Consider the following 20,938-nt stretch of genomic DNA (forward strand, 5'->3'; position numbering starts at 1 on the left):
GATTACACCACCTTTCTACAATTAGGAGGAGGAGGATTATATTTATATCCTGCCTTTTCATACTGGGATTCAAGGCTGCTTACAAATTAGAACAAGACAGATAAAATTCAAAAAGCTAAGAACATATAAAAATAATCACTAAAAATAATTAAACTCAAGTAGAATGAAAACAATATAAAAACCAAATCTGTTAAATTACAAGTGATAAAACCAATAAAAACAGCACAGCACTATTAAAGCCCTTTCCTTAAAAAGATACAGTAAAGTGGAATAAAGCATTGTTGCTTTGTTAATGCCCCATATCTTTCAGGTATTGTCCCTTCACTTGTTACATAGAAAGAGCCCAGAGTTTAGTGGTTAGCACACCATCTAGTTCAAAATTCATTTATTTATCTACACAGTGGTGCTATCCATGCCTGTGATGGTGTACTTTACAGAGTTTTATAATGAAAATACAAGCCACTATCTGTTTCTTGGGGAAAATATAAATGTAGCCCTTGGGAAGATAAAGACAAGCGTGTGTGTCTTGATAATAAGAATCCAGGCAGGGAGGGAGAAGACTGAGGAGGAGCTTCCTCCATTGGAAAAGTTGTACAAAGATCTACCTATAAGAGCATTGACTTAGAAAAGTGTTGCAGAAGCCTAAGGCATAGAAGGATTCCAGGGGGAGGATTGTCCCAGTTCTCAATGTCGCTGATGCTGTCCTTGATAAAGCAGACAGACACCTTTATCCCATGACATGAGAATTGCAAAACCAATTTCAGGAAAACTCAAATTATATAGGGAAGTTGTAAGTTTAAAGCAGTTTCAGTTCCTTGCATATTGTTTATTTGTAAGGTTCAACACAGTCAGCAAAATGGACCAACTAAAGTGGAGTGACCAGGAATAAACAGTCAGCTTCAATAGCCTGGAAGCAAGGGAAATGAAAGCCTTGCTTGAAATGGCCCTGAAAACAGATATTAGATGTCAGAGATGGTTACAGTTTCTGAAAGCTGTGGCATTTGCTAGTATTTGGATTTACATCTGAGCTAATTAGAAATCTGATAAGGTGAAGTTATGAAATGAGATCATGTCAGTAGCCTGATCAGTAGTACCCATATTTAAATACAGTGCTCTTTGAGCCAGAAACTTAAGGCCTTCTGCCTAAAAGTTACACCTCTGCTCCTTCACATGATCACACTTCTGATCCAGTTGATTGTCTCATTATTGGATTGATTTGATCTTAAATGTAACACATTGCTTCTCAGTCTAATACTGGTTCATTTAATATGATGGGTATGTAATATGACAAATATAACTTTTATGTATTTTTTAGATTATTCAAAGCACTTCACAGATTATTCAAATATACTTTACAATAACACTGTAAAATCAGTGAGTGTCATTCCCATATTGTAGAGATGGAACTGAAACTGTGAGAACAGGAACTTGCCTTAGGCCACCTTGGGAATTCAGGCAAGTGAGGTTTGAACAATGGTCTTTCCAGTTCAGAGCTTCCATGTCTAATGATGATATTTGCTGAGTCTCTTCTTGTGGTTAGCATTTATTGAGATTAATTGTATAAATTACAAATTGAAATGAAAAGAATTAAGATTTTAATGAAGCCTTTATCATGACATTTCTCTCTAACCACTCTCGTCTATTTAGAGTATAATAGCAGAGACCCAGTATGTGTATATTAACAAACTACATTCTTTTTTCAAGTCAAAGGGAAATCAGGGCTATATATTTGTGATTCAAATACAGTCTGACAGTTAGGTAGAAACAACAGTTATACTCCTGTATAAATCTGCCTTCTTATGGTAGCTTCAGCAGAGAGACCTTGCCAAAAATGGCTTTCAGTATTATTACATGTACTATGAATTTGAGTCCTGGTTTGAGGGCTAATGGGTTCACATCTCTAAAAGGACGGGACTAGCCTTCCCTCCCTCTGCAGATTTCTTTTCTCAGGTAAATTCCTTCTCCCAGAGCAGCCTTTGAATGCCTTCATACCTTGAAGGCAAAGTATGGAAGTGGCATTTGACTGGTCAAAACAACAAAAAGTCGACCCTTGGTCACTTGAAGGGTCACATACTTAAGTACTTAAAATGGTAATTTATCAGTAACAAACTGAAGTCACTATGCTAATTATATAGTTTTGTTCTTCTTAGAAGCATAATGCATTTAGATTGGCAGATGCCTCTAAACTAGTACATTATTGATTTCACATATTACCACAACATGGTAAGTAGCTGACCGTCCAGATAACAATATTTTAGTGGTCAGTTGACAGCCTCTCCAAATCATGCAGGCTACCAGTTTTATTTCTTTCAAAGCCACACAGGACCTACTTGCTCTGTTTTTCTTACCTACCTTCATGTTCAGTCACAGCACTAAGTGAATGGATGATTTCCTATTTTTCTTGAGATGTTTTCTTCCCTTGATCTTCTCCTGCCCTCTATAGTCTTGATTCTTTTAAGTCTTGGATAATTTTGCATTGCTTGGAGCTTCATTGTATATATTCTCTTGTAGACCAAAGAAGCAGATTGTTGGTGAATTCAGTAACTACTTGTTACATCTGGTTTGGCTTTGAAATACTTCATATGGGTTTTTTTAAATAGCTCTGATGATTACACTGTCTAAAAAAACTTCATTCCCCTCCCCACCTCTGTTCACCTGTGCAAACAGATGATGATTTTTATGGGGATCGAAACTAGGACTATGCTGAGATTCAAAGTGTTTATCAGAATATATACTATTAGTGGGGAATGCCCAGCACTGCCCAGATACAAACAAACAAGCACCTGCTTTTTAAATAGTGTAATTTGCAAGTTTTGGGGCCGTGTTTACACACATGTACACACGCACTGACCTGGCTGTGGAGCACCTGACCTAATTGTTTTTTGGGGGGGGAGAGGGGCAAGCGTGATGTTGAGCCAGCAAGTCAATAAATCAGTTTAATCTAAGCAAGCCTGAACCAGGATATTATCTCCATGCATATGGACATCTAGGCTGTTGAAGAGAAATGCTGTGAATATTCAAAAGCTCTGTATACATGCTAATTATTGGCCAGTATTCAAAGAACTTGACCCTTATCAGATGAACTGAAGGGCGCTTTTGCCTTCTTTCAGACAATGAACTGAACAGGTTTCATGGCAAAGCATAAATCAAAACATACCTTGGATTAGGTGAGAGGAGGTACCAGCCATTCAAAGGAAATGGTGAAAACTTCCAGTGTTATAGCATAAATGGGAGGCTATGAGACCACATTTTGCTATCTGTCAAAGACAGATATTCCTATGAGTCATGCATTAAAGAACCTAGAGTTTCTTGCTTAAACTGTTGATGCATGTGCAGTTAAGCATTTCTGTATGTACTATTAAAAGGTAATTAAAGAGGCTGCTATCAATGTTCCATGTCGGCAAACATTCATGCATATAATTAAAACTGACTTCCCATAGTGGAAATGTCTCTGTACCATTGCCAAGTTCAGGTTTGTTTGTTTCTAAAAGTCTTGTTATGTTGACTGTGTGGGTGCATGTGAATAAATAGCAAAATGCTTCTAATTTTGCTTTTTTATTATTATAAATGGCATTTTAAAGGTCAATGCTGCTCTTTTAATGTAGGTTATGAGTGCTGGCTGTATGCTTTTCAGAGCAGTAGTGTGAGGAAGCTTGGAGTGGAATGGCAGGACGGCCTCATCCTTATGACAGTAACTCCAGTGATCCAGAGAATTGTGATCGAAAATTGCATAGTAGACCCCGTAAACTTTGTAAGCATTCAAGGTAGGTAGCACATATGCTGTATAGCATCTCAAAACTTTAATCCAAATTGATTCTGAAAAACTATTGAAAAGTTTGATACTCTCAGTAACAGAAGATAAACATCATTCTGAGTTAATGTATCATTTTTTGTATCTTTATTGAGCTTGTTAATCACTTCTCACTTCTGCCAGCTGTAGCCATCTGAGAATGTGTAAAATACAGAATTCAGTTGACCAATTATTGATTATGTCATCTAAAACTTAACAAAAACACCTACCTGGGTAGAAAGATGTTAAATGAAATAAGTACGCCACTAGGTATAAATTATACACATCTAAGGCAATATATATGGTCAAATGAATAATCTGAATAACCATTGTCCTGTCAACAACACTGACTATTTGACATACTTGTCTAACTACATAATTTTTTTTCTTCTATAACTTGACTCTTACTGTGCTGAATCAATAGGTGAAGGCATTTGATAGCAGAAATAATTGCTTTGCAGCTTGCATTGCCATAATAAAAAACGTTAAGCAAATTAACACCTGACATCTTTGCATGTAATAACTTTAAATTTAGAAGTTCATATACATTCATTGTACTTCAAAATGATCCTCTCTGCCTCGCTGGGTATTGAAGTATTCATTGCAGAGATGGAAAAAGAAGTCTAGAATATTACTGGCAGAAGGTATCATTGCTACTTTAGCACTAAAAACATGCTGTTGGTTTAAGAGTGTTAACAGGACACCTTAGAAGCCACTGTGCTTATATGCTGCCTTGATTAAGGTTACCAGACGTCCCCATTCCCCAGGAGAGTCCCCGGATTTACAAATCAGTCCCCATACAAAATCCATCAAAGTTGAAAAATATCCCTGGATTCATTGAAAAAAATCTGGTAACCTTAGCCTAGATGGCCTTAGTCAGCTGGTGTATATCGACAGAGCTGTCTGTGAATCATCTAAGAAAAGAATGGTGAGCAGGCATAATCTAGGAAGCCGCTTTCCAATTTGAAATTTGCTGTTTCTGGGAAAATCCACTCGGTCCTCAGCTCTGGGTGATTTCCAGAAGTGATATAAAGCCCGATTTCAGCAGGCTTTCACTAGATGGGGATATGTTGGGTCAGCTGGAATAGCTTGTTTGCTTAATATGCATTGGCACTGCAAAAAAATGTTGTTACTTACCCTGAGCCTAGGACATCAGGCTTGGTTCAAAAGGCTGAACTGCAAGTAGCAAATTCTGTTGTAACAAATCATGCAAGTAATACAAATGAAAATAAAATTGTATTATATGAATAAAAGTAATTGGCAACTGGGACGCAGGTGGCGCTGTGGGTTAAACCACAGAGCCTAGGACTTGCTGATCAGAAGGTTGGCGGTTCGAATCCCCGCGATGGGGTGAGCTCCCATTGCTCGGTCCCTGCTCCTGCCAACCTAGCAGATCGAAAGCACAGCAAAGTGCAAGTAGATAAATAGGTACCGCTCTGGCGGGAAGGTAAACGGTGTTTCCGTGCGCTGCTCTGGTTCGCCAGAAGCAGCTTAGTCATGCTGGCCACAGGACCCAGAAGCTGTATGCCGGCTCCCTCGGCCAATAAAGCGAGATGAGCCCCGCAACCCCAGAGTCGGTCACAACTGGACCTAATGGTCAGGGGTCCCTTTACCTTTACCTTTTAATTGGCAACTAGCTTTGTTTTCTGATTTCTATACCACCTTTTATCGAAGGATCACAGGGTGGTTTAAAGTATAAAACACAAAAATGCATGACTTTAGTTTTAAAAGTGTACATTTGGAGATAACGTTTAGAACAGAGAACATGGGTCATTATGCTGTGTTTATTTTTTGGAATATTATGGAAAATCTCACAACAAAATTGTTTTCAAGCATTTTAAGATCTCAAAAAACAAACAAACATTTGTTACCAAAGTTGGGTACAGGGCCATCAATAGCAAGTACTCGACTGCAAAACTGTGGCATGCTCCCCTTCTAGACTCAGGGTGTGAGAACAATTGTTTGATTACACCAAAAATCTTGAAAAAGGCACACAGATAAGCAGAGTGCAAAAACTGACTATGCTGTCAGGCCTGGTTGTTGTCCTCTTCAGATCACCACACAAACGCTTCTTGTTCTTTTATAAAACTTTTTATTGCGTATTAACAAAACAATCTTATAAACGGTTCTTAACTATTATTCCTCAGAGTCACTTATTTCAGATACCTTCTGAGCTCTGCTTCTCCATGACCAGCCACTCTCAAAATGTCCAACGCGCCCTTCCCTTTGTTTTCCCGCTCTTTTTTCTAACCTCCTGGCTAGAGCTGGCTTGTATCTCCCCTCCTCCGCATCTGAGCTAGAACTTAACCCTTGCCTTTCCTGGGAACAGCCGGTCCCTCCCTGTTGTTCCTCCTGTTCTCTTCTATTAGATTCACTACTCCCCCCCCCCTTGGGGAATGCTTTCTCCCTCTGAGAAACTGGAAACTTCTAACTCTTCCCTGACATATGCCATGGCAGAAGAACATTTGTGGAAGCTGCTTGCTAGGGAATTAAATACTGGATCAATCTTGTATTATTTTTGCAACTCCCAAACAAAATAATAATCTAGCATTTGGGGTCATGTGACACTTTACAGATGAGCATAATTTATTATGAGGGGCTTCCGTCCTTTCTGGAGTTAGAAAGAGCTAAATATTTGTTTGCTTCAATAGTTCTTGCATTTTTGTTTGCTTCAATAGTTCTTGCATTTTTGAGTTAAGAAGAGCTCTGCTGAATCAGACCAAAGGCCCATCCAGTTGAGCATTCTGTTCACAGTGGCCAACCAGATGTCTGTGGAAGCCCACAAGCAAGTCTTGTCCCCTCACATCAGCAGCCTAGATCTTGGTTTGTAATTGTATAACTGAGAAACATTGAAGTTGTGGAAGAAAGTCTGGTTAGAGGAGTTACAGTGGCTCCTGCTTATTCTGCACAGGCAGTTTCTTAATCTGAGTTATCTTGACTGTTGCCTTTCTCTCCTATATCTCTAAACAGGGGGCTTTTATTAAATATCTTTAAATATCCAAGCAAGCCATATGATCCCAAATGAAGCTCTTTGATAGTTTGTGTTGCTTTGAATGACTACAAAATCAGGCATGAAAGATGTGTGATAGAATAAACCTTTTCCCTTGTTTTGTTAGTTTATTGAAATCTGACAAGCTGGCAGGACTAGAAATAGCTTCACAGATGGCATTTGGCAATATACCAAGCATCTCTTCTCTTATGCGTTCCTTACACTGTCCATCAACTCTGTTAGCCAATGGCTGCTCAGAGATGAGGAAATGGTAAGCATGAATTCAGCTTACAGGAGGCTGTGAGGTCAGACGTCAGTACTGCACTGTGCACGGCTGAGTCAGTGGCTGTGAGAAAATGAATTGAATTAATATCTAGGGGGCTTGCGTCTCTGAGCACTTAATGAACTGAATAGCTGTAACAGGATTGTTACCCTTGAGGGTGAGAGGAAAAGAGGATGCTAGAAAGTAAGGCAGGCTAATGGTGCAGAGGAGTACTGAGAGGAGGATGGAAATAGCAAATATGCTGAACTTAGCAAGTAATGCCAGAGGATGCTGAGCTGGCTTCCAAATCTACTGCCTGGAAGGGAGCGGATTTCCTTTGTACTTTGGTCTCGATATTTTCCCCATGTTTTTGTGTTTCTTCCTTGTTCTACGCCAAAAGCAGGTGCGTAACCATTAATAATCTGAACAGAATTTAGCAGGAGCTGGAATGCAAAGCAGACTAACTGTCCTTTGTGTAGTCTGATCTCTTTAAATGTCTGATATGACAAAGAGCAGATGTGTGTGTGCATGATCTTTTGTCTCAAGGAAAGACTGTAATATAAACAGAAATGTTATTGTTGGGTGTCAAGATGCATTTATTTAGCTTAATTTAAGAGGAGTTGGAAGTTTGTAGATCCACTCAAATGCAGTTTCTTAGAAGGGGCTATTTTTAAGTTTGGTTGACTAGCTTTTTTAGTGCAAGACAGAATATTCTTTTATTGTTGTTTGAAAGATTCATAGACAAAAGTTTTTGTAGGTGTAATATTTATTTGAAATGTACTCTATCACTTAATCAGGAAGATAAAAAGATTTGGTTAGTAAGTCTCTGAAAGAGTTGGCATTTTTTTTTTTTAAAAAAAAAAAGCTCCTCTAAAATCTGAGTTTTCTCATTGTTAGTCCCTACACACTTCTTTAAACTATGAATATTGAACATGCTTCTTAAATCTGTAGTTTTAACATGTTGCTTTACAGCTCCTAGAGTTGTACTGTATATACTATAAATGCTTATGGCTGATAAAATAGTTGCTTTCATTTTAATTGACTTGAATATTTTTTGTATCTGCATCATTTATTGCATAATTTTATTTTTATTGCATTTTTAGTGCACTATTTTTGTAGTGTAGAGCATGATATGAAGTTGTTTAAAATATGAGAAAATTGATGGTTTTATACACAAAATAGCTGATAGAAATTAATGGGTTGTTTTTCTTAAGATTAGTTTGGATTAGTTCAAATCTAATACTGTACTATATAGAGGCTTCTTAAGGTTACATGTATGGCATGTGCTCTGTGCACATCAATATGTTTGTGTGAAGTGACTTGCAACAAACAGTTGCTTTATGTGGTTTGCTGTTGTAGGAAGACAAATAGTGTGGAGTCATCCATTCATGTTGCAAGCTACTACATGGGAATGGCTGGGTGATTCTGTGTGATAATGTTTTGAGTTTACAAACGAGGGTTTATGTCCCCTTCAAATTACCAGGTTTGGGCAGCAATCTGTATTCTAGGTGCACATGTGTTAAAGTACTATGGCTAACTTTTTTTTGGCCTGAGGGCCACATTCATTCTTGATCAACAGCTGATTGCTGCATGCCAGTGATGGAGGTGCCCTCGCCCCATACATATATCAACAGACACACAGCCCAAATGATCAGTCTGATGACTGGGAAGTGGGTGATTTGCATCTCCAGTAGGAAACTGGAAGCCCTTCCCCGGGTTGTGCCTATTCCAATTCCAATTTTTCTTTTGGCTACTGGCACTAAAATGGGTGGGGTTGTAGAAAGGGCAGAAAAACTGCTTGGGGGACTGAGTCACGCCCCCCTAACTGGGGGGTTAGCCCCCCTACACTACAGTAAAAGGTAAAGGACCCCTGGATGGTTAAGTCCAGTCAAAGGCAACTATGGGGTTGTGGCGCTGATCTCGCTTTCAGGTTGAGGAAGACGGCGTTTGTCCACAGATAGCTTTCTGGGTCATGTGGCCAACATGACTAAACCGTTTCTGGCACAACAAAACACCGTGACGGAAACCAGAGTGCACGGAAATACTGTTTACCTTCCCACCACAGTGAGATTCAAACCGCCAACCTTCTGATCGGCAAGCCCAAGAGGCTCAGTGTTTTAGACCACAGCGCCACCCACATCTCTTACATTACATTACAGTGCATGTTTCCAAAGAACTGTGCTAGCTCCTCTAAGTAACTTGTAATTTGACTGATATTTAGCAAAGACTAAAATATGTCATGTTATTTTTTTAAAAGAATATTTTAATTTCTGTTTTTTCATAATACAAGCAAACAGTAGCAAATAAGAATATCCCAAATGGAGTTATACAAAATCTCAAATACAAGTTATTCTGTTGATATAGCAGTTTTCGTTGGTTGAGTAATGAGTTGTCAGTGGTCTTGGAGTTGAGTGTGTGTTCACAAATGATAGGAAGTTGAACCATGTGTCAGCAAAGTCACTTTTTTTGGTCCTCCATCGTAAGTTTTTCTGCTTGTGCAATTTACCAGACATTGCAATGCCAACAGCTAGGAGTTAAGCCAACTCCATTTTCCAGTGTCTACCTATTATTAATTTAAGTGTATAAATAAATACATCATTTTTCCAATAGCCAAAGGAAGTTGAACTGAAATATTTGATGTGGGGGTAAATAATCAATTAAGTGCACTTACTGAGTTTAAATATTAACATTCAACAAGTTCCAATGTTTCACCTGGAAATTTATTTTTATTAAAATGTTTTAAAACATTTGATTTCATTCTGAGTCATGGCAGTTGAATAACGTACTCAGAGGTTTTTTAGATTTTAAGAAAACAAATGAAGGCACAGAGACCTGTTAATACACTAATCAGCAACAGAAGCACAGTTTTTGGTGACATGAAAGAGAGACTTTTCCGTGGCTGCTCCTATATTGTGGAATTCCAAACAAAGTTTAGAATGGCTCCCTCTTTGTAATCTTTCCCATGGCAGCCTAAGACCTTCCTCTTCAGACAGGCCTTTGGAAACTAAGGTGCAGACAGTTCTGATCACTGGGTTGCTGTCAGGGCAAATTGTATCTTAATTGTTGGTTGTAAATAGGTTGCAATGTATTTTTGCTTTTAACTAGTTTGCTTTTATTATTCTATATTTTATGATTAATGTTGTAAGCTGCCTTGAACCCCAACTTGGCAGAAAGGTAGGGTATAAATATATTGAATAAATCATTTTAATATCCCTGAATAGCTTCCTAGGAGTAGTCACCTGGAAAGCTAAGTACAACTTTGATTTTAGATTTTAATGATTCCGTGTTCGTTCCAGTTTGTCCAATTTGATTTGTCACAGATTAATTTTTAGAAATTCATTGTTTCATTAAATTAAACATCTTCCATTCTGAAGTCTCAGAATGGTTCTTCCTTTGGCACACAGGGATAGCCTTTGAAGTGGCAAGTATCTGCTCATCCCCAATACTCTCTTGGTCCTTGCTGCCAACACTCAGTGCATACAAACTTCTTTCATTTCTACTCTTCCCAGTGAAAATAACTTCTTGAAGCACTCAAGAGTAGAGTTGTTTCTTTAATTCTCCTGTACATAATTGAAGAGAATTGAAGGATATTCTCAGTTCAGCTTCACACTTCAATTTATGCTATTGTTTCGTTGTTGTTCGCCTATAATTTTTGGGGTATAAATTTCTGAAACAAACGTTTGCTGTGATTTTCATCTGGAAACATATGCCATATTCTTTGTAGAGGAAATAGAGAATATTAGCAATATAAAATGGGAGTAAAATATGTTTTAAAATTAGTTTAGATTTTCCTCCTCAAAATACACATCTCAGTAGCTTGACAAAGAGTTTAGGGATTTTAAAATATTATTTTTTTACTGTGGTTCAGAATAAAATTCCAGTAGCATGATTATTCTCTATTCTAGAGTTTCAGGCTGCCTAAGGAAGTGTATTATTGTGAGTCATCTGCAATACTTCCTGTTGCACCTGTTTACAGTAGATAATTTCCAGGTTTTAATATGCATGAGGTTGGCTTGTTTTTGAAAACAGCCAAAGAGAATTGTATTCTGTGGGTTGTGTAGACTTGCTCTGGGGCAGGATGGACCTTTAGGGGACAAAACAAAAACTTAAGCCTAAATGCAGATGCAAAATCATGACTTAGACTTTTATGAAATTTTACTTCCTTTAGCTAACGTATGTGTCGTGTCACGTCATGTTTCCTGCTTTCTTATTTCCCATTCTAGAGTTGGAGATCTCTATCTTTCACTAATGTTCACTCTTTGTCTTAAGCTGCTTATAGATTTGGAAAATGACTTTCAGAAAAGCAGCTTAGCATGCAGTGAAGGGATGGACAGTAATAATAAATACAGCACAGAGTAGTGCCAGCTTTTTTCTCCATCAGTAAACTACTTCGGGCACACACTTGAATGATCTAGGTAACTGCACTTTCGGTCCCCTCCCTCATATCTTGCAGAAGTTTTGAGAGGTTTGTCAATATGTGTAGGAGGGTGTTTCTCCCTCCTGCCTTTTCAACTGGGCGTAGGGTGCATTCATCCTGTGGTGGTTTTGTGTGGGCCGTCTGTCACTCTGAGGCCTGCTTCACACTTTATGGAACAGGAGGGTTCTTGTATTTCTCCAGCTTGCTGATGTGTCTTCTTACTGACAATGGTAAAGGGAGTGGTGAGGATGCCGTCATATGGACGCCATGGTTCCTTTTGTTTCCTCCAGTGTGCAAACATATAAAACATTCCAGAAATAACCTAGTTGAAATATTGTGGCAATGTGGGAGCTTGTCTTTCCTGTAATATGAAAAGTGTCCCTTTGATGCCATGCATTAGTTACATTCTGCTGAAGTCAAGAAGGGGTTTTCTCCCACCTAAGATCTTGAGGGTGTGTGTCCCTTCCCTTTTTGGCATAAAGGACCATCACAGTTAGAGAGAGGGTTTGCGATGTGTTAGTCATAACATGCAACTAATAAATATATAGGCTTTGCTTCATGCTTGAGATCTGAGATGATAAGAAATTTCTCCTTCATCAGGTTAGCTAATTCCTCTCAGTCTTTGGGTTGGCTTCTTAGGTCTTTTGGATATGTGGGGTAATATACCACCTTAGCGGGTAATCTGCTCGTTGTCTAGTTTCCGTCAGCCAGTGTGTGGAGGATCTAGTCTTAGAGGCTGGACTTTCTGACACTGCAGTTCCTCCTTGATAGATGAAGACATAATTCTGTGGAACGCAAATACTTTTTGCTTGTCACATTTAATCTTAGACCTGTTTCATCCATGCAGCAATCCATGTGAGGCAAAGGAGGCTATTTGTGTGAGTGGCTTACATTGAAGTTCAGGCACATTTTAACCACATCATTATTTCCTCCACACACACCTCTCCCTCCACCCAGTCATTTTTAATTGGGGTGGAATCCCCCATCATATCAGGCCTCTTCTGTGATCCAGTGCGATGGGACAGAATGTACATGAACTTCACCAACCAGTTTTCAGTCTTCTTCTGCCTGTACCAGGACCTTGCTCCCAGAACTACACAGGTTTTGAGGCAATATAATGGGACAGTTGAAACGGTCAGTTAGCCACCTGTTGCTCATCTGTTGATAATTTGTATATAAAAACCAGGACCATTTATATTGCCCTTTTATCCTACTTGTGGATTTTTGTAGGCATCTAGTTGACAGCATGGGACTGTTGGATTGAAGAAGCCTTTGGTCTGCTCGGCTCTTTTTGTGATCTTATTGGGGGGAGGTGATGATAAATCAAGGCAATTATATCTATTTAAAATGGCAACAAAAAGGTGGTCTAAATAGTTGATTTAAAACAGGTTTCACATTTCTTAAGAGAGAGAAAGAGTGGTGCAAATCTGACCACTAAATTGCGTTATATTACAAATAAGATTATGTACCGTGTTTCATTCTTACAAGCAGACTTTGCACCAGGACAGTTTCTGTCCTGCTGTTTTGAACAAGCTTTACTACATTTGCCTACAGCTCTGTTGTTCATCCAATTTAATATGCATTCTATTAAAAAGCAATTCCGCGTTAGAAGTAGACTGGATTGGTGATTTTTAAATTTGACTGCTCAGATTTTAGAGGAGAGGCTAGGGTCAATCAGAGTGTATGATGTCAAATCACTGTTAATTTTCTTTAAAGGTAAGACACCACTTCTGCAAAAAGGAAGAAGCTATATTAGCTGTGTGAATATGTACAAGTTAGTGGTACCTGACTTGAAGCTTTCGGAAATGGTCTAAGGCTCCAAGCATGCAAATAAGCAGGGAGAGATTGTTTGATCTGCTGCTGATGTCACAATTGCTTCAAGGGAGAATGGAGCCAAGGGCTGTGGCACAAGGATGTGTCTTGGGAGTCACATAGACTTCCTTCCCCACTTGCATGTAGAAGAGGTTGTGGAACTAGAGTGTAGATGTGGCATTTCTCTGGTTCCCCTTGTAATTAATTTTTCAGCTGACCTTTAAAACTTATTAATTGTACTAATTATAAATATTAGTGTTGCGGTATCCTTTCTTTCAAACTATTTCAAAAAGTTTGAGGGTTTTTAAAAATAGGAATAATTCAAATAATGTTTATCTCAATTTTGTTTTACTTCTGTGTCAGTATCTTAAATTTTGTTTCAAAGGTGTTTTACATATTCTTAGTATATTGCATGTTGTGAATATACTTTTCAGTGTGCTCCAATAAATGGTCCATAGGATCTTCTATAGACAGGGTATTGCAAGCTGTAATAAAGAGGTGAGCAACATAATGATTCTGCCAGGATGGACTTAAACTTTCCCACAAGCAATGTGCCTCTTCCTAAATTTTTCAGAAATAGAACTTGATGTTAGGATGCCACTGAGGTTAGGAAATAATTTCAGCTAACGAAAGATTGGAAATAGACCTGTTAATTATTGATATTCCAGTGTATAGATTGCTTTGTAAATCTTAATATGACAAGTGTAAACTAAACATAAACATTTGTCTTTCTAGTTCTTATTCACGTGTTGCTAAAGGAGATTGTAGCAAAATGAGTCTCCATGGTGCTAGTGGTGGGCATGAAAGGTCACGAGACCGACGTAGATCAAGTGATAGATCACGTGACTCCTCCCATGAAAGGCTCGAGTCTCAGCTCACCCCGTGTATCAGAAATGTGACTTCACCAACAAGACAGCATCAAGGAGGTATGTAAGGAGAGAACAGCACCTAAAGTCTTTTTTTTAAAACTGTACTTTTTAGTAACAATAGCAATCTTGACATTACCATATGTATGAATGGATCCTTACATTTCCTGAAGACATATGTGTTTGTCTTCTTAACTGAGGTTAAATCTAGGGTTATTTCACACATGTGATGCAAATGTAAAAACTGCATTGGCCAGTATGTTCACTGGCATTACAGATGTCCATCCTCCACTTTATTTTCACACCAGTAGTTAGCTGTGAACATAAATAGTGCAACAGAGGCCCGGAGGCTATTTATTTAAGCTTCATATATGAAAAATATCCTCACTAATTTGTTCTGTGTTCATATGCAAAACTTGGATCAAAAGTATGTGAAATCCCAACCCCAAATAGGTTATATTGTCAGAGCCTTCATTGAATCATATGATAATAGAAAGCACTAAAACAATTAAATAGATTTATTAACAGTTGTTTTATATTGTGAACTGTCCTGAGACCTGTGGGTGTAGGGTGTTATACGAAGAAGAAGAAGAAGAAGAAGAAGAAGAAGAAGAAGAAGAAGAAGAAGAAGAATTATCATCAGGGGATAGTAATCAACCATTGTAGAGTTGGAAGCGATCCTGAGGATCATCTAGTCCAACTTCCTGCAATGCAGGAATCTCAACCAAAGTATCCATGACAGATGGCCATCCAACCTTTGCTTTAAAACCTCCAATGAAGGAGAGTCCACCACCTTCAGAGGGAGTCCGTTCCACTGTTGAACACTTCTTACTATCAGAATTTTTTCCTGATGTTTAGTTGGAATCTCCTTTCTTGTAACTTGAAGCTATTGGTTTGAGTCTTACCCTCCAGAGCAAGAGAAAACAAGCATGTTCCCTCTTCCATGTGACAGGCCTTAAGATACTTGAAGATGGCTATCCTACCTCCCCAGTCTCCCCTTATTCAGGCTAAACATACCCACCTCAAGTACTGCACACCCTTTGCACTTTTTAAGTGAACATACTTTTGATTTGCACTTTTGTAAAATGAGGTGATCTTATTTGCTTATCACAGTGAACCAGGGCTTCTGGCCTGTTGTGGTTCACCATGAGCAAGCAGCATGCTGGTGTGCACAGCCCAGTCTCTTCTCACTTCTTTCTTTGCCTGGCGGTACAAAAAGAAATCAACTTGAAAACTTGTCACAGTGTCTGAACCTGAGATCTTAGCTTGTTCCCTAACAGGCTAGGATTCATAAGCCAACAGCAAACCATGGTTGATTATCTCAAGTCTTGAATGTAAGATGTGACTATTCCTTCCTCCCCCGCATGTATAGGTTTGCACACTGATACCTAGGTCTAGAGATAACTGAAGCTTGTTTGAGAAAACATTGTATGTGTGAAATACCACTCCATTCATACAACTTGTCCCCTCCCCAAGTGTTCTGTCCCAGCAGTCTGTGGGAAGGGAAACAGATCACCCACTTCCACTCTTAACCTCAGGAGTTCCTATACTGTGGCAGCGATAATGACTGCTGATCTTCACTTCCTATGTCCATGGACAAGTGCACAGAGAACCCTTCCACTGCCGCTCATAACAATAAGATTCCATTCTGTGCAGCTTTCACCCATGTAATGATAAGCAGAGCGAAGGTTAGGAGACTTTCCCCCTTTGTCGTCCTTCACACCACAAGGTCACACCCTGCTGCCACTGTACCTAAGTCTAAGATCCATGTGGTTTAATCAATACGTGGTAGCTCTGCTTGTAGGGTCACAATAATAGCTGCCCCCTGTGAGAATGTACGTTCTGATAGTGTAGAATATTTGGACACTGCAACACCATTTACAATATTTTAATTTTTTTTTTGTTGCAGAACGTGAGAAAGATCATAGCTCATCTCGTCCAAGCAGCCCTCGACTTCAGAAAACCTCTCCAAATGGTTCCAGTAGTAGTATTGGGAACAGTAGAAACAGCAGCCAGTCAAGTTCAGACGGAAATTGCAAGAATGCTGGCGAAATGGTATTTGTATACGAGAATGCAAAAGAGGGAGCTCGGAACATAAGGACTTCTGAGAGAGTAACGCTCATAGTGGACAACACTCGATTTGTTGTAGATCCTTCTGTTTTTACTGCACAGCCAAATACAATGTTGGGCAGGTCAGCATTTCTTTTTTACTGCATACGCATAAACTGTACTCCCTGAATTGCTGCTCAGAACAAATGTTTGGCTTGTTCAATATTTTTATTTGTTTAAACATTTTTATTTATTTAAACAAGGATGTACACTTTGGTAACACAAAAGAACAGGAAAAATCAACAGAATGAATGAAAACTAAAATTAAACATACACAAAGTACAAATTTGAGTTGTTTCATTTACTTTCCCCAGAAAAAACAGTAATTATTTTGATGCTGGAGGGCAATAACGTTTTTTTAAAAGTTTTATTTATAAATATCAAGATATTGTCTTTGAGGTCTTATGATATTTTTAAAGCTAAAAGATTGTTAAGAATTCCAAATTGTAGCATATTTCATAGGAGTCATTTAAATATTTTTATCATGAAATAAATTGTTTTATGAAATAAATTATTCAATTTTCTATACCTCAGTTTTACAGCTGTCTTGATTAAATATTTTTGTGCAACATTTCAAGTGAAATTAGCCTCTTTTAGAGTTGGTACCTTTTCTCTCATAAAATGCAACTTAGATATTGGGTGTTTTTATCCTTGGGTAAACCTGTCCATGGTGCAATTCAGTTGGAGAGGAATATATCTTACATGACTTTTTCTACAGTAGTTAATTACCTTATAATGAATTTCCTCATGGGATGTGACCCGTGGCGGTATTGTTCTGCAGTGAATTACCAGATTCATTTTTAGATAGTGTATAGTATTAGGGACATATCGAGGTCTGTTCTTCTAGAAACCAGTAAGGTAACTTCTAATGGCCGTGCTGAGTAGAGTTGGCTCTTATCAAATTCAGCAAAGGAGGTAATAAACCTTTTATGGATTGATCATTGTCCATTTTAAGCTGACATTTTACTTGAAAGCATGTATTTGTCCCTGCTACTTATGGATTAAAGGACACGTTGTAGATCAAAATGACAAGACCATGCAGGAGAGTGAACTAAACCTATATTACCATATTTTTCCGTGTATAAGACAATGCTTTTTGCTAAAAAAAAAAAAAAAAATTAGGCAAAATTGGGTGTCTTATACACGGATAGTGAATGCAGAGGGAGGATGTGCAATTAATAGCAGCAGCAAGCAGGATATTGGCAGTGGCGATTGGGTGGGTGATTGGTGGCTGCAGCAAGGCCTGGCGATTGGCTGCGGCAGGTGGGCTGTTGGTGGTGGTGAGCGGGCAGACAATTGGCTGTGGTGAGGTGTGCGATTGGCAGTGGCGGGCAGGTGGGTGAGCAATTGGCGGAAGTGACCCCCCCCCCAAAGCTAAACAACTTAATTTATTAATTTCGGGTTTAAAAAAATATGGGTTGTCTTATACATAGAAAAATACAATAATTAATATGGGTTAGTTCACTCTCCTGAATAGTCTCTTTGTATTTTATGTGTTCATATTTTATTTGAAGTAACAAGTCACACAAATATTATCTTAGAGAAGATGCAATAGTTATTATTTTCTGTAGCTCTTAACTTGCTACTATTCTTTCTGCAGTTTCACCTTGCTGATTTGAACACTAATGAACATTGTATATCTGAAATGACATCTAAGCAAACCTTTTATATATATCTATCTAGGATGTTTGGATCAGGAAGAGAACATAATTTCACACGGCCCAATGAGAAAGGAGAGTATGAAGTGGCCGAGGGAATTGGCTCTACTGTGTTTCGTGCTATTCTGGTGAGATTACATTACTTGCTGCTCTTTCCACATTCATAAGTTTATGTACAAGAGGTACAGATTTTTAAATGGTTTTGTAGACTTGAAAAAGAACACCTGAACATTCATCCTATTATATCCAGGGCCTGTGCGGGTTGTGATTGAGGGTGACTAAGGATTCCTGCTATTCCATTGTGTGTGGCATCTCTCTCTTTCATTCTCACATATATTGAATGACATTGTTTGAAAGAATAAATGTAATATGAAAATCCTTTACAATGCAGTTTTGTTTCCAGCTGTGTAATCAAAAGGCTTCAACTGAAATTGAGGGATATAAAAGGTGGTATCTATTTTTAGATATTTTATTGTCTCCAATGATAAAGAAGTTCTACATAAAAGCTTATTATGGACCTTTTGTATCACAGTATGGCAGTTGAGATAACTTATTTCAGTACTGTGAGAACTGTTCTAGTGCCAGACATTAATTTCTGCAGTGTTTGACTCTAGACCAGTGATTTTCATCTTTCCTTGTTCACAGAACTCTTTCCATGAAACTGCTGGGTATTTCAGAGTGTTTTTCAGTGCACACTTGGTTTGCTTGAGGTGCTGCCCATTCCTATTGAGTGTCACGTGAGCTCTGTAAGCTGAGTTATAGAACACAGCCAGCACCACTGTGTTGAAACATTGTGGGGGAATAGCAGGCAAGCTGTCTTTCAAGAACCACTGTTCAATATTACTGATATTCTCATTGAAGAATCTCCAGTAATCTTCCAAGGAACATCAGGATCCCCCCCCCCACAGAGTTGTTTGTGGATGGCTAAGTGGGAGGGTGAATCCAATAGGAAAAGATAGAAAGAGATGTCAGTTTGCATTTCTTAGTGCAGAAAGTATTGATTTGATGTGTAGAGACCTTTCCTAGTCTAATTAATTTGAGAGGGTTCTGGAAGCTTCTCTGTGTGAAAGAAACTAGTACTAGTTCATGATGTTCGGGTTATTCCTTCAGAGAAGCTGAGTACAGCTGGCTTAAACTGGTTCTGTTATCTTTTTCTGTGAAGGTCATGCTGACTATAATAGTAAGGGCACAAGGAGCCTGGGTTTCACACTTTTCTATCTCTCTTTCTGTTCTGGTGTGGTGTTCTGTATATACTATGCTTAGTGTTAAGGTTTAGTTTTATTATAAGTTATTGTAAGTTTCAGTTAGGTCTGCTGCAACTGGATTTCTTATGGACAGTGCCAATCCTGAATGTATTGGATTTGTGACCATTATGCTCATTTGCCTTCAGTAGCAGTAAAGCTCTGCTGGATGAAATACAATTGCCTCTGGTCTATTTTTGGGGAATCCTGCAACATGTTTAGGTTTTTACTCTGATAGCTATACTTTGGAATCTGCTCTGGTTCAATATGAGTAGAATTCATGACAAGAGGAAGCTAAAATCTTTGGCCAGTGTTGTAGGACAGGCAGGCATCCCCTGAGATGCACAAACCACAATAATGCAGGCCATTTGGGTTGTACCCAGAAGCTAATTGGCATCCAGTACAGTCATTTCAGGTTCAGCCTTCTATGTTCCTTTCATGCCACACCTGACAGAAGGTACGCTGCAACTTTCTGCATTAGCTCTATTTTCTGCTCTGTTACCATGTAAAGGTATAATAGTAAGCTAATTTTGTCTTAAGATGGTAAAACAGAATTTTTGGAGAAGTGAAAAACTTTTCAGTAAGGAATTAGATGCTCCTTTCCAGTGTTTCATGGTAGTATAATTTTCCTTTTTCTTTTTCTAAGGATTACTACAAGACTGGGGTGATCCGTTGTCCAGATGGAATATCTATTCCTGAACTTAGAGAAGCTTGCGACTATCTCTGTATTTCTTTTGATTATAGCACTATCAAATGTAGAGACCTCAGTAAGTACATAGTTGAAACTGGATTTATATGTACGTGTTTTCAAGATACCTTGTTCCAACTGCAAAATATTTTCCTGGAATAATATTTATGCAGAAATACAGCTATCTCCTTAAAAAGAACCCCTCATTTCCAGATGGCTCTCCATATGTATCATGGCATTATTTTCTTGTAGATAATTCCTTAACATCATGGAAATACATAGGAGAGGCTCAATGGGGAAATGAATCTTTAAACCTACATAGCCTGTTATCTGAAGCATTCCCAACAAATACTTTCTGTACCACAAAAACCATATTGTTCAGTTTCCCTAGTCAGGGGAACGACAGCAGAAGCTTTCTCCTTTTTTTGGTCTTGAAAAACTGTACTGACTAAAGTGTATTTAGTGTCTAAAGTGTATTTCGTGTACTGACTAAAGTGTCTTTCTTAAATAAGTGTTCAGTAATATTGATTTGGTGTTCTTGATTTCAGGTGCTCTTATGCATGAATTATCAAATGACGGCGCTCGGAAACAGTTTGAATTTTACCTTGAAGAAATGATACTGCCACTGATGGTAGCCAGTGCTCAAAGCGGGGAAAGAGAGTGCCACATTGTGGTGCTCACTGACGATGATGTGGTCGATTGGGATGAAGAATACCCTCCACAGATGGGGGAAGAATACTCACAAAGTAAGTCACTGAGATTTTTTGAAAGTAAATTTGGCTCTGGGGTATTTCTCCAACAATACATGCACATATCCTCAGATAATTTTCATTAAACAAACAATACAAACATCACTAGAAAACACCTGATGGTGATCTCTAAGAATTTTTTTTTTAACTAAATAGGTAGTGGTTTTTATGAATTAGGCGCACATTGCAATACAGTTAAGGTTCTTGTTCAATGTGGGGAATTTATTTATCTATACAGAACATACTTAATTGACTAGTGTATTAGAAAAGTTTTCAGCAGGTGTCTAAAAGTTGACACTGAAGGCGCCTATTGGCAAGAGTATTCCACAATAAAGGTAAAAGGTAAAGGACCCCTGG

The 20,938-nt window shown here is 38.4% G+C and overlaps 1 protein-coding gene across 7 annotated transcripts in view; it reads left to right on the top strand.

Annotated features, from left to right (window-relative positions):
* Positions 1–20,938, top strand: part of BTBD10 (BTB domain containing 10) — a 29,492-nt gene that overhangs the window by 5,263 nt on the left and 3,291 nt on the right. For 2 of the 7 annotated variants that reach the window (XM_081878870.1, XM_081878871.1), the window contains 7 exons: positions 3,606–3,764; positions 6,907–7,050; positions 14,006–14,196; positions 16,046–16,328; positions 17,929–18,031; positions 19,791–19,911; positions 20,381–20,578. In XM_081878870.1, coding sequence (XP_081734996.1) covers positions 3,664–3,764; positions 6,907–7,050; positions 14,006–14,196; positions 16,046–16,328; positions 17,929–18,031; positions 19,791–19,911; positions 20,381–20,578 — 1,141 coding nt within the window. In that variant the 5' untranslated portion in view covers positions 3,606–3,663. Of the gene's footprint in view, positions 1–3,605; positions 3,765–6,906; positions 7,051–7,119; positions 7,445–13,349; positions 13,468–14,005; positions 14,197–16,045; positions 16,329–17,928; positions 18,032–19,790; positions 19,912–20,380; positions 20,579–20,938 lie in introns of those variants that run through there. The other 5 variants (XM_081878872.1, XM_081878874.1, XM_081878873.1 and 2 more) reach the window with 5 other exon arrangements.

This window comes from Podarcis erhardii (assembly GCF_964252035.2).
Source record: "Podarcis erhardii genome assembly, chromosome: 1".
Classification (NCBI taxonomy): Eukaryota; Metazoa; Chordata; class Lepidosauria; order Squamata; family Lacertidae; genus Podarcis; species Podarcis erhardii.